The 13,551-nt window shown below is 45.5% G+C and overlaps 1 protein-coding gene across 5 annotated transcripts in view; it reads right to left on the bottom strand.

Moving 5' to 3' along the window:
• The window catches only part of SDK2 (sidekick cell adhesion molecule 2), a 635,450-nt gene that overhangs the window by 31,574 nt on the left and 590,325 nt on the right, over nucleotides 1-13,551 (bottom strand). For 4 of the 5 annotated variants that reach the window (XM_033961161.1, XM_033961163.1, XM_033961162.1 and 1 more), the window contains 4 exons: nucleotides 9,702-9,827; nucleotides 7,946-8,110; nucleotides 7,711-7,851; nucleotides 4,493-4,631 (listed from right to left, as the gene is read on the bottom strand). In XM_033961161.1, the coding sequence (XP_033817052.1) occupies nucleotides 4,493-4,631; nucleotides 7,711-7,851; nucleotides 7,946-8,110; nucleotides 9,702-9,827 (571 nt within the window). Of the gene's footprint in view, nucleotides 1-1,389; nucleotides 1,676-4,492; nucleotides 4,632-7,710; nucleotides 7,852-7,945; nucleotides 8,111-9,701; nucleotides 9,828-13,551 lie in introns of those variants that run through there. The other variant, XM_033961165.1, reaches the window with a different exon arrangement.

The following is a 13,551-nucleotide window of genomic DNA, read 5'->3' as shown; positions in this document are numbered from 1 at the left end:
AGAGGAGATGCAAATGTTAAGAGCCTTAGCCAATAGGGAGAGGAGGAGAGAGTGGCTGTTGCAGACACCAGAAAGTATTTCTTCACAGAGAGAGGTTGATCATTGGAACAAGCTTCCAGCGCAGGTGATCGAGGCAGACAGCGTGCCAGACTTTAAGAATAAATGGGATACCCATGTGGGATCCCTACGAGGGTCATTAGAGCATAGACAGGGGGTGGGTAAGCAGAGTGGGCAGACTTGATGGGCTGTAGCCCTTTTCTGCCGTCATCTTCTATGTTTCTATGTTTCTATGATGGGTCATTTGGCCTTTATTTGCCATCATGTTTCTATAATCAGAAAGTTCTATGACATCACAATGCAGGTGTAAAGAGCCTTAGCCTATAGGAAGAGGAGATGCAAATGTTAAGAGCCTTAGCCAATAGGGAGAGGAGGAGAGAGTGGCTGCTGCAGACACCAGAAAGTATTTCTTCACAGAGAGAGTGGTTGATCATTGGAACAAGCTTCCAGTGCAGGTGATCGAGGCAGACAGCGTGCCAGACTTGAAGAATAAATGGGATACCCATGTGGGATCCCTACGAGGGTCAAGATAAGGAAATTGGGTCATTAGGGCATAGACAGGGGGTGGGTAAGCAGAGTGGGCAGACTTGATGGGCTGGAGCCCTTTTCTGCCGTCATCTTCTATGTTTCTATGTTTCTATGATGGGTCATTTGGCCTTTATCTGCCATCATGTTTCTATGTTTCTATAATCAGAAAGTTCTATGACATCACAATGCAGGTGTAAAGAGCCTTAGCCTATGGGAAGAGGAGATGCAAATGTTAAGAGCCTTAGCCAATAGGGAGAGGAGGAGAGAGTGGCTGCTGCAGACACCAGAAAGTATTTCTTCACAGAGAGAGTGGTTGATCATTGGAACAAGCTTCCAGCGCAGGTGATCGAGGCAGACAGCGTGCCAGACTTTAAGAATAAATGGGATACCCATGTGGGATCCCTACGAGGGTCATTAGGGCATAGACAGGGGGTGGGTAAGCAGAGTGGGCAGACTTGATGGGCTGTAGCCCTTTTCTGCCGTCATCTTCTATGTTTCTATGTTTCTATGGTGGAAAATGTTTTGGCATTATGGACCATCATTCCCTTCTGTGCATTGGGAAGGAATTTTTTACTTCATCAAAAATGACCAAGACTAGGGGACCCTCGATGAAGTTACAGGGAAATGCTTTTAAAACCAGAATTGTAGATAAAGTGGGTTATACATTTTTTTTTTTTTTAAGTCAAGGTATTTTTATTGAAATTTTTGAGAATATAACAAGGTACATAGAAATTAGCTGTATATCAAATATCACACTTGTATACAATAACATTGCTAAACATGTATGTAAACATGAAACTGGTGAGATAAGTAAGATTATCCTAAACCATCAAACCTATAGGTGTAACATTTGAAAAATGAGCCCTTATGGCTAAAGACAACATTTCAGCATGAATGCAGGTAAATAGGATAATAATAATAATACAAAGGAGAAAACAAGTGAAAAAATAGAATGAATTAAAGAAAGTCAAAGTAAGAAAAAGGTAAATACATTTAAAAAAAATAAACACAGTCCCTTTCTTTAAAAGTGAAATCTGTTGTCCCTTAAGTTCCTTTTTTGCTGTCTGGCTGCTTCAAGAAAGAAAGGCACCTGAAACATTTACATAATGTAATTAGATCTCCGCATAACATCTTATTTCTAATGCAAATAGTCCTTTAGCCAGTATAATCACACAGTTATTAGCTTGGAAACTTGATTTGACTTTGGGAGTTAGCTACCAGACCTGACATTATGAAAACATTTCCCTGCAAAGGGGCTGAATATAACTTTCACTAGATGGTCATGTAGAGCTGATTTAAAAATAGATATTCCCGAAGGGAATAGACTTAGTAGATAAAGACAGGTTGTTCACCCTCTCCCAAGGTAGAGAGAACGAGAGATAGATTCAGTACAAATGTAAGGAAGTTCTTCTTCACCCAGAGAAAACTGGAACGCTCTTCCGGAGGCTCTTATAGGGGAAAACACCCTCCAGAGATTCAAGACAAAGTTAGACAAGTTCCTGCTGAAACAGAACGTACGCAGGTGAGGCTAGACTTAGGGCACTGGGCTTTGATCTAAGGGTCACCGCGGGAGCGGACTGCTGGGCACGATGGACCACTGGTCTGAATCAGCAGCGACAATTCTTATGTTCTTATGTGTGACTGGAGTGGAGATTAAAAAAAACAAAACTATGGGCTAGATTCACGAACCTGCCCGATTGGTGCGATGAATTCCCTAAACTCTAATATGCAGATGGGAGCGATCAGAGGAACGCCCCCATCTGCCGGCACGGATCGCAGGTCTGCGATCCCGATGCATGCGCAGACCATCTGTAGAAGGTCCGCGCATGCGTCTAGACCCGACCAGCCGCGACTTTTTATTTTTTAACTTTTACTTGACGCGCACCGACTCTCCTGCTCTCCCCTTCCAAGCCCTGCTCTTGCAGCCCTGCTTTAAACCCGCGGGCTCGCACTGCAGGGAAGGCGGCAGAGCCAGGGGGAGCAGAGAGGACATGTCAGCTTGCCCAATAAGCACTAAAGACAGGCAAGGGGAAAAGAGAGCAGGGTAGCATGGCGGAAGAGAGGAAGAGCGGCAGAGAGCTGGGATTTCAGGCAGAGTAGAGAGCAGGACAGTCGGAAAGGAGGTGAGCCACTGGTTCCCAGCAGTCACTTCTTATGATCGGCCAGCCCAGTCGGTGTTCCTGAAGTTTTCTTTTGTGAATCGCTTCCTTCCTATATTTGCATGCAATTCCCCCTCATTTACATGCGCAGATCGGATTGGGCAGGAATCGGATTGGGAGTAAGGTTAGTGAATGGGAATAGGGTCGCAAAGTGATCGCAAACCGATCGGTACACGATCAGTTTGCTTTTTGAATCCAGCCCTTAGTCAGGTATTAAGAATTTTCAACCCTCACCACCTAAGTCCCTAATATGTCTGTGTACATGGAGGGAAAGAAGGAAGGAAAGGAAAGGAGAAAATGTGTGTGTGTGTGTATTTTCATGTAAAAATGAGAGAAGGTGCTGGATGGAAGGGGGAGAGGACAGACAGTTTATGGAAGAGGCATAGAAAAAGGACAGATGCCATATGGAAGGGGTAGAGGGCAGACACAGGATGGAAAGGAGAGAGAGAGGGTAGACAGCGAATGGAAGGGGGAGAGGACAGATGTTGGATGGAAGGGAGATAAAAGGCAGACAGTAGATGGAAGGGTGAGAGGGTGGACAGTGGATGGAAGGGGCAGAGAAAGATAGCAGATGCTGGATGGAAGGGAGAAAGTGAAGAGAAGATGAAGAAAACAGAAACTAGAGATGATAAAGGTAGAAAAAAGTAAATTTTCTTTAAGATAAAGTAGTATTGTAGCTGTGTTGATAAACATCTATAAATAGAAAATGGAAATAAGGTGATCTTTTTACTGGATTAATTTTAATATATTTTTGATAAACTTACAGAGAGCAAAACACCCTTCCCCAGGTCAGAACAGGATACTGTACTGAGGAAGGAGGTTTTGGCCTCTGAAAGCTAATTGAAAATTGTATTAGTCCAATAAAATGGTATTATCTTATTTTCCATTTTTGTTTTATTTTTATTTGTTAATTTGTAAGTGTTGATTGGCATTTACCAGTTTTTTTGGGTTTTGTTTTTTTTTTTTTTTAAATTTCCATCTAATATCTTTCTATTTATATTTTGCACAGTATGAGGGGACTTGTATCACCGTTGTGGTGTTGCATTGTATGCAGAGTCTGGCTTCTTGGCCGTTCAGTTTCATTTTTATTTACATATTTTTATTTTGTGATTACTTATTCCTTACTGGGTGAGGGTGTGTCTGTGTTCTGTGTGTATGAAAAAGACATGCTTTTTGTTAGCATTGACCATGCAGGATCGATCTGTATTAATCTGGCTGTTTAGTTTTACAATGGGCTTATTGATGTTCTAGTGCTCACTGCAGTGTCTACGATTCTGCCTTTTCTTAGGTACACCCTTGTTGTATGACTTGTGGAGTTTTATTAAAAATCATTTTTTCATATAGAGGAGGGGTGTTAAAAAATGATTGGCCCCGTGTGTCAATTATACTAGGTACGCCACTGGTCTCACAAGCCCTCCAAGGATCTCTCTTTCTCTTTCTGGTAACCCTGGTAAATAGGGAAGAGTTTGGTGCACCTGCATTGTAAAATTCTAGGTGCCATGTCTGGCTCTGCTTTTGTAGAATGCCTTTTGTATACGAAGTTGAAACCAAGATTAAACCCCTTGGATTGTACACAGGCTGCTGGCACAGCTGTGTATTTCCCAGTGTAATCTGTTTTGATTATTTGTGTTTGTTCTTTTATGATTAAATGTATTTGAGATATTTTCTTGCACTTGATTATTTTATGTTGTGCATTTCTATACTGTTATTTTATTGAAAGGTGATTAATCAAATTGAAAGACCGATACCTGGTATAAATACCATTCTTTCGGCAGAAGGAGTTCTTGACTGAGAGACGGCGATTGTTCAGCTCCAGAGCAGGGAAGCTGCTCTCATCCAGGCTCAGCATCTCCCCATGGCTCAGGGCATTAGACTTGGTGCCATTTCCTGAAGAACAGACAGGCAGACAGACAGACACAACAATTTCCTAAGTATGTTTGAAAAACTGGTTCCATTTTGACGGTGACAAGTCAAATGCGCGCAAGACAAAAGCGTGTGGACAATCGCGCACAGACAACTGAGCGCTACGACAATTGAGCGCAACGACAATTGAGCGCTATGACAATTGAGCGCTACAATTGAGCGCAACAATTGAACGCAACGACAATTGAGCGCAAGACAATTGAGCGTTACGACAATTGAGCACAAGCCAATTGAACGCAATGACAATTGAGCGCAACAACAATTGAGCGCAACGACAATTAAGCGCTACGACAATTGAGCGCAATGACAATTGAGCGCGGCAATTGAGCGTAACGACAATTGAGCGCAATGACAAATGAGCGCAAGCCAATTGAACACAGTGACAATTGAGCGCTATGACAATTGAGCGCAATTGAGCGCTAGCCAATTGAACGCAATAACAATTGAGCGCAACGACAATTGAGCACGACAATTGAGCGCAACAACAATTGAGCGAGACAATTGAGCGCAACGACAATTGAGCGCTACGACAATTGAGCGCTACGACAATTGAGCGAGACAATTGAGCGTAACGACAATTGAGCGAGACAATTGAGCGTAACGACAATTGAGCGCAACGACAATTGAGCGAGACAATTGAGCATAACGACAATTGAGCGCTATGACAATTGAGCGCAACGACAATTGAGCGCGCCACAAACTTGTCTTTGCGCTCACTTGTCTTCGCCCATTTGTCCGAGCGCATATGTCTTGCGCGCATCTGACTATGAACCATTTATACCACCCACATCCAATCAACTAATGCAGTCAGGTTTAGCAATGCAGGTATGTACAGCCCGTATAACATGTATGCACTAAGGGCTGGACTCACTGAGACCACCGATCAAGTCACGACCCCTTAACGACCCGATTTTTCTCCAACCCGATTCACTAACCTCGTGGCCAATCATCCTCCGATCTGATCCGATCCGCACATGCAAATGAGGCGAAATGGAATGCAAAGTAGGAAGGACACGATTCACTAAACAAATATAGACAGGCACACCGACTGGGCTGGCCGATCCAAAAACAAGCGACTGCTGAGGACCAGTCGCTTGTGTAAGAACCCTGCTCTCTCTGCCGCGATTCTCCTGCTCTCTGCCCCGACTCTCCTGCCCTTCCCCGCAGTGCAAGCCCATGGTTTTAACCTACGGGTTTAAAGCGGGTTAAAACCACAGACTTGCGAAGTTTTTCCCAGCTTTGTCGGGCACGTGGTCGGTGGAGTTCGGAAGGGAGAGAGGGAAGGATGGAGGGTCAGCGGAGGTTCGGTTGTGCGGCGGGGGGTGGGGGGAGTGCTCAAGGGTTCTGCTGCATGGGGATGGGAGGGAGGGAGGGAAGGAAAGATGCTGCACATGTTTGGGAGAGAAAAGAAAGAGGACGAATTGGGGTGAAGGAGAGGAAGGGAGAGATGATCATGTACATACCCCGAAAATAAGACCTAGTGTGTTTTTTTGGGCCCAATATTACTAGAAGACACTGTCTTATTTTCGGGGAAACATGGCAGCTGCCTTTAACGATCAGGCCCTTTGTACGCCCGCGGCTAGTCTGAACACAGCTCTCTAGTGCTCCTGTAATGGGCAGCAGCACTCCCCCTCGCTTCAAAGCGAGATTCCAGTTACTGAGCTGATACACATTGGGACTTAAAGAAACTCAGCGGCGAGGGATAGAGAGGATTAAGCCTTCTGCTAATCCCAATGATCTGTCATATCTTATCCAGTCGAGTCTGTTCCACAAACAGTAACATAAGATATTTATTTAATCTTCAGCTTCCAATGTCTGAGGTTGCGTTTCCGTTTATCCTCACCATCTGCTCTGCGCAGAGAAAAGAGCTGAATGTACCCACAGCGGCAGCCAGGTGGCAGTATCATGTCCCCAGTGCTGCAGACTGGAAGTGTAATGAGAGCATGGTCGGAGGCAGCCATAAGACACCCTCAGGCTGTGTCCAAAGCAAATGTCCCCTGTACCAGAGAGGGATTGGAACCCTGGCTTCCCCAGTTCTCAGCTCACTGCTTTAATCACTACAGCTCCTCCTTTCCCACATAATTATTATGTGCTTTTGGATAGGGTTACCAGATTTTGCTTTCATAAAATCCAGACTCCCCTAGACCCGCCCCCCCAGTTCCACCCATCACCACCCCGTTATGCCCCAGTCCCGCCCCAATCCCACCCTAGCCCCACCCCAGCCCTGCCCCCTGTTCTCATCGGTCATCCGTGCATGCGAGGACGCCCTCCTGCCCGACGCAATTTCGAGGAAGCTTTTCAAAACCCGGACATATCCGGGGAAATCCAGATGTCTGGTAATTCTACTTTTGGAGGGAGGAGATATGTGAAGGACAGAGGGAGTCAAAGGGGGGAGGGGCTGGGTACTGCAGGCAGGTTTATGTTGTGAGATGCTTGATAAACCACCCTTTTGTGGTACAGCCAAAGTGGTTTACATACCACATTCAGGTACTTTCTTTTCCCCCTAGTGGGTTCCTAGTCTTGGTTGTCTGGGACGATAGTAACAGGGGCTGAACCGTGTTCTTTTTTGTATCCTAGGTCCAAAGGCATCGGAACAGGGGAGGCCATGGAGGTCATGGCCTCCCCAAACATTGGTGCCCACCCACCCAACTCCCAGTGTTCTACCTTAAATCTTTGGGCCGCTGTCATGAAGCGTCAATGAGCAGGCCTATCCCGGAGCTCTTCATTCTACTTCCGGGGTCAGGCCTCCTCCTTGACGCTATGCAGCGGCGGCCTGAAGATTTAAAACTACCGCGCCTGGAGGAGATACGTGGGTGAGTCTGAAGTTCATGAGAGGTGCTGCAGGATTCTGCTGGGGCCAGGACGGAGCTCTCTACTACCCATGCCTAGGTCTATAATGGACATACTTTTTCTATATATATATGTAGCTCAGTGACTTTCTCCCAAACTTTTGCTTATTTTGACATTAACATGTCTGTGTCTCTCTGTCTACACGCAGTCCGTATCCACACACACGTGCACATGCCAGGTCCTCTGTTCTTACCTGAATCCGACTTCTTTGCATACTTTTTGCTCTGTCCTCGGATAATCAGCACAAAGACCAGCAAGAGAATAAAGATGAGGCCCACCAATGCGATAACCACCAGGAACCACCACTCCTCATAAAATGGGTTGGCTTTCTGGGCTGCGGAATAAAGAAATGAACCCAAGGGCTATGAGCTTACAGGAGCCGGTGGCTACCAGCATGCAGAGGGAATAGCCTTGGATGCGTCGACTACCTGACACTGCGGGGGAGGGGGCACTGGGTGTTCCATATCCATAGTCATTCACTGCAATCACCCGGAAATCATAGCTGACACCCTGCTTCAGGATCTCCATGTTGAAGGTGTATGATGTCACTTCCTTTGGGATATCTTTGATGAGAATATCCCACAGGCCCTCATCTGAAAGGCAAAATATATCTTTCAGGCATGTGAAAGCACAGGGTGAAGGGATGGCTCCAGAAAAAGGAGGGCGGATTGAGACATCTGGGTTTTACTTTCATTGCTTTCAGTGGGAGTAAAACCCGGATGTGTCAATCTGTCCTCCTTTTTCTGGAGCCATATGGTAAACCTAGTGTGTGTGTGTGTGGAGGGGGGGAAGGTGTCTGATGCAAAGCAGTTTAGAAACATAGAAACATGACGGCAGATAAAGGCCAAGCGACCCATCCGCAGCATCCACTATCTCCTCCTCTCCCTATTGGCTAAGGCTCTTAACATTTGCATCTCCTCTTCCTATAGGCTAAGGCTCTTTACACCTGCATTGTGAGGTCATAGAGCTTTATGGTCATAGAAATCTGATGGCAGATAAAGGCCAAACGACCAATCCACAGCATCCACTATCTCCTCCTCTACCTATTGGCTAAGGCTCTTAACATTTGCATCTCCTCTTCCTATAGGCTAAGGCTCTTTACACCTGCATTGTGAGGTCATAGACAGCCTTATGGTTATAGAAACATGATGGCAGATAAAGGTCAAATGGCCCGCCCACAGTAACCATTATCTCTTCCTCTCTCTAAGAGATCCCACGTACCTATCCCCTGCTTTTTTGAAATCAGACACAGTCTCTGTCTCCACCACCTCTATCGGTTTCATAGAGTTTCAGTTCCCTAGACTCATTGCACCAGGCTGCCACTGTCACTGGGACCTCCCACATTTTCAGTCAGGAGCTGGGTCTCTATACTGCTAGTGATGTTGGATGTTCTTGAAGGGAGCGTCAGTAACTGCCCCAGCTAGAATCTTCTGGGCCTCGTTCCAAGTTAGCGTGTGGCAGATCTTTGCATGTCTGTTTCTGCACAGAAATGTTTGGGGAATTCATGAAAAGGCCAAATGACCTGGTCCCAGGCTGGAGATTTTGGAACAGTCCTAGTTTTGAACTTACATCCCAAAGCAGCGTGGGATTCGTAGTCCCTGATCCTGTCTACGGAAATCAGTGCTGCAAATCCCATAATGCACCAGGGCTGGGTAACTTGGCATCTCTGGTGTTCTGTGCCATTTACGTGCAAAATTGTTTTAGCTTTCTTTTCCTGCTATTTAAAGCAATCAGCTGTTCAGGTCATGAGATGCTGTATATTTTATTCATCTGCTGAGAAGATCAGCTTACTGTGTATGAGTCTTGCTAAATCAGCGGGGAGAGGGAGGGGGAGGGGGGCGATAAACCTCGCTGCAGGCTGCTGATTTCTGATCTGATTTACTACAAGTGAGAGTTGGCCACACTCCAGAGACTTTCCATCTGCTCCTCTCTCCCTGCATCCCCAGCCTGGATCCTATCAATAATGCATTGGGCGGCAGCAGAAGGTCTGAGGCTCTGGGTCAACGGTTGGTTCTCCCATTCTTCCTAATATCTTTTGCTGCTTTCCAAAATGTTCATCTGCTCCACACAAGTATGGTAGGGGTTGTGATAACCTTTTCGCTATGGTTAAAGCTCTTCCCAGAAAACTCTGCCCCCTTGTGGTGAACAAGTAAAACTCATAGTGAGGCAAGGAAGGTGCCGTACCTGATGGCCGGGCTTCAATGACGTATCGAGTGATGGGCCCTTTCCCTGGATCTCCGCTGGACCAGTGAATAGTGATTGCAGAGCTGTACCTAGAGATGAAGGGCTCCCCGGGAGGACCAGGTGAACCTAACAGGGCAGAAAGAAGAGCAAATCAGGAGTTTAGTACATGGGAGAAGGCACTGCTTGCCCTGGATTGGTGGCATGGAATGCTGCTACTATCTGGGGTTCCGGAATCTTGCTACTCTTTGAGATTCTGCATGGAATCTTGCTACTCTTTGGGGTTCCGGAATGCTGCTACTATCTGGGGTTCCGGAATCTTGCTACTGTTTGAGATTCTGCATGGAATCTTGATACTCTTTGGGGTTCCGGAATCTTGCTACTCTTTGAGATTCTGCATGGAATCTTGATATTCTTTGGGGTTCCGGAATGCTGCTACTATCTGGGGTTCCTGAATCTTGCTACTCTGAGATTCTGCATGGAATCTTGATACTCTTTGGGGTTCCGGAAAGCTGCTACTATCTGGGGTTCCGGAATCTTGCTACTCTTTGAGATTCTGCATGGAATCTTGATACTCTTTGAGATTTCGGAATCTTGCTACTCTTTCAGATTCTGTATAGAATCTTGATACTCTTTGGGGTTCGGGAATCTTGCTACTCTTTGAGATTCTGCATGGAATCTTGATACTCTTTGGGGTTCCGGAATGCTGCTACTATCTGGGGTTTCGGAATCTTGCTACTCTTTGAGATTCTGCATGGAATCTTGCTACTCTTTGGGGTTCCGGAATGCTGCTACTATCTGGGGTTCCGGAATCTTGCTACTGTTTGAGATTCTGCATGGAATCTTGATACTCTTTGGGGTTCCGGAATCTTGCTACTCTTTGAGATTCTGCATGGAATCTTGATATTCTTTGGGGTTCCGGAATGCTGCTACTATCTGGGGTTCCTGAATCTTGCTACTCTGAGATTCTGCATGGAATCTTGATACTCTTTGGGGTTCCGGAAAGCTGCTACTATCTGGGGTTCCGGAATCTTGCTACTCTTTGAGATTCTGCATGGAATCTTGATACTCTTTGAGATTTCGGAATCTTGCTACTCTTTCAGATTCTGTATAGAATCTTGATACTCTTTGGGGTTCGGGAATCTTGCTACTCTTTGAGATTCTGCATGGAATCTTGATACTCTTTGGGGTTCCGGAATGCTGCTACTATCTGGGGTTTCGGAATCTTGCTACTCTTTGAGATTCTGCATGGAATCTTGCTACTCTTTGGGGTTCCGGAATGCTGCTACTATCTGGGGTTCCGGAATCTTGCTACTGTTTGAGATTCTGCATGGAATCTTGATACTCTTTGGGGTTCCGGAATCTTGCTACTCTTTGAGATTCTGCATGGAATCTTGATATTCTTTGGGGTTCCGGAATGCTGCTACTATCTGGGGTTCCTGAATCTTGCTACTCTGAGATTCTGCATGGAATCTTGATACTCTTTGGGGTTCCGGAAAGCTGCTACTATCTGGGGTTCCGGAATCTTGCTACTCTTTGAGATTCTGCATGGAATCTTGATACTCTTTGAGATTTCGGAATCTTGCTACTCTTTCAGATTCTGTATAGAATCTTGATACTCTTTGGGGTTCGGGAATCTTGCTACTCTTTGAGATTCTGCATGGAATCTTGATACTCTTTGGGGTTCCGGAAAGCTGCTACTATCTGGGGTTCCGGAATCTTGCTACTCTTTGAGATTCTGCATGGAATCTTGATACTCTTTGAGATTTCGGAATCTTGCTACTCTTTCAGATTCTGTATAGAATCTTGATACTCTTTGGGGTTCGGGAATCTTGCTACTCTTTGAGATTCTGCATGGAATCTTGATACTCTTTGGGGTTCCGGAATGCTGCTACTATCTGGGGTTTCGGAATCTTGCTACTCTTTGAGATTCTGCATGGAATCTTGCTACTCTTTGGGGTTCCGGAATGCTGCTACTATCTGGGGTTCCGGAATCTTGCTACTGTTTGAGATTCTGCATGGAATCTTGATACTCTTTGGGGTTCCGGAATCTTGCTACTCTTTGAGATTCTGCATGGAATCTTGATATTCTTTGGGGTTCCGGAATGCTGCTACTATCTGGGGTTCCTGAATCTTGCTACTCTGAGATTCTGCATGGAATCTTGATACTCTTTGGGGTTCCGGAAAGCTGCTACTATCTGGGGTTCCGGAATCTTGCTACTCTTTGAGATTCTGCATGGAATCTTGATACTCTTTGAGATTTCGGAATCTTGCTACTCTTTCAGATTCTGTATAGAATCTTGATACTCTTTGGGGTTCGGGAATCTTGCTACTCTTTGAGATTCTGCATGGAATCTTGATACTCTTTGGGGTTCCGGAATGCTGCTACTATCTGGGGTTTCGGAATCTTGCTACTCTTTGAGATTCTGCATGGAATCTTGATACTTTTTGGGGTTCCGGAATGCTGCTACTATCTGGGGTTCCGGAATCTTGATACTCTTTGAGATTCTGCATGGAATCTTGATACTCTTTGGGGTTCCGGAATGCTGCTACTATCTGGGGTTCCAGAATCTTGCTACTCTTTGGGTTTTTGTCAGGTACTTGTGACTTGGATTGGCCTCCGTGAAGACGGGATACTGGGCTAGATGGACCTTTGATTTGACCCAGTAAGGCTATTATGTTTTTATGAGATTGCACTAATGATTGAACCACATACAGCAGGTGATTAAGTCGATATTCACCACTTATCTGGCTGCTTAACTCCCCCCCCCCATCCATTTTCCAAACAATACCTTGGTTAATTTGTTTGGTCGGGGCAATCCTCTCATTTTCAGAGGCGCTTAGCTGGTCATCGCCGCCTAAGTGAAAACCGACTATTTGGGGGGCATTCCAAGGCGGAGTCAAGGCAACCATGTAAATGGGACCCCGTAAAACACAGTCCTATCTTTTCCCTCATTTTACAAAACAGTAGCGTGTTTTTTGCCGCCGGCCACTCATAGGAATTCTATGAACATCGGAGCTGTTACTAATCTAATCTAATCTAATCTAATCCTTAGGTTTGTATACCGCATCATCTCCACGTTCGTAGAGCTCGACGCGGTTTACAGTAGGAGAAATAGGAAGGAACTACAACAGAGGGTTAGAGGTAGAAGTGTGAAGAAAATTTAGAGGACTCTGGATGCCAAGATATAAGAGTTTTCTTGATTCCAAAGAGTATCAAGATTCCATGCAGAATCTCAGAGTAGCAAGATTCCGGAACCCCAGATAGTAGCAGCTTTCCGGAACTCCAAAGAGTATCAAGATTCCATGCAGAATCTCAAAGAGTAGCAAGATTCCGGCACCCCAAAGAGTATCAAGCTTCCATACAGAATCTCATAGAGTAGCAAGATTCCAGAACCCCAAAGAGTATCAAGATTCCATGCAGAATCTCAGAGTAACAAGATTCCGGAACCCCAAAGAGTAGCAAGATTCCATGCAGAATGCCATGGCCGGCGGTAAAAACCACGCTACAGCTTTGTAAAAGGAGGGAAAAGATAGGACTGTGATTTACGGGGTCCCATTTATATGGTTGCCTTGACTCCATCTTGGAATGCTCCCCAAATAGTCGGTTTTCACTTAGGCGGCGATGACCAGCTAAGCGCTGCTGAAAATGAGAGGATTGCCCCGACCAAACAAATTAACCAGTCAGTGGCTGTTTCTGGCCCGTTAATTCATTTGGAATATCTGAACCCTATATGAATATTACTTCTGTCTGTGAAATTATCACTCTGTCCCTCTATGAAATGGACGATAGCAGCCCATTTAGATGGCTATTTGGCCTTTGTAAACTGCAGCACCCTGAGGTTGTGGGTTC

This window comes from Geotrypetes seraphini, chromosome 10 (assembly GCF_902459505.1).
Source record: "Geotrypetes seraphini chromosome 10, aGeoSer1.1, whole genome shotgun sequence".
Lineage (NCBI taxonomy): Eukaryota > Metazoa > Chordata > Amphibia > Gymnophiona > Dermophiidae > Geotrypetes > Geotrypetes seraphini.
This window is presented reverse-complemented; position numbering and strand designations above follow the sequence as displayed.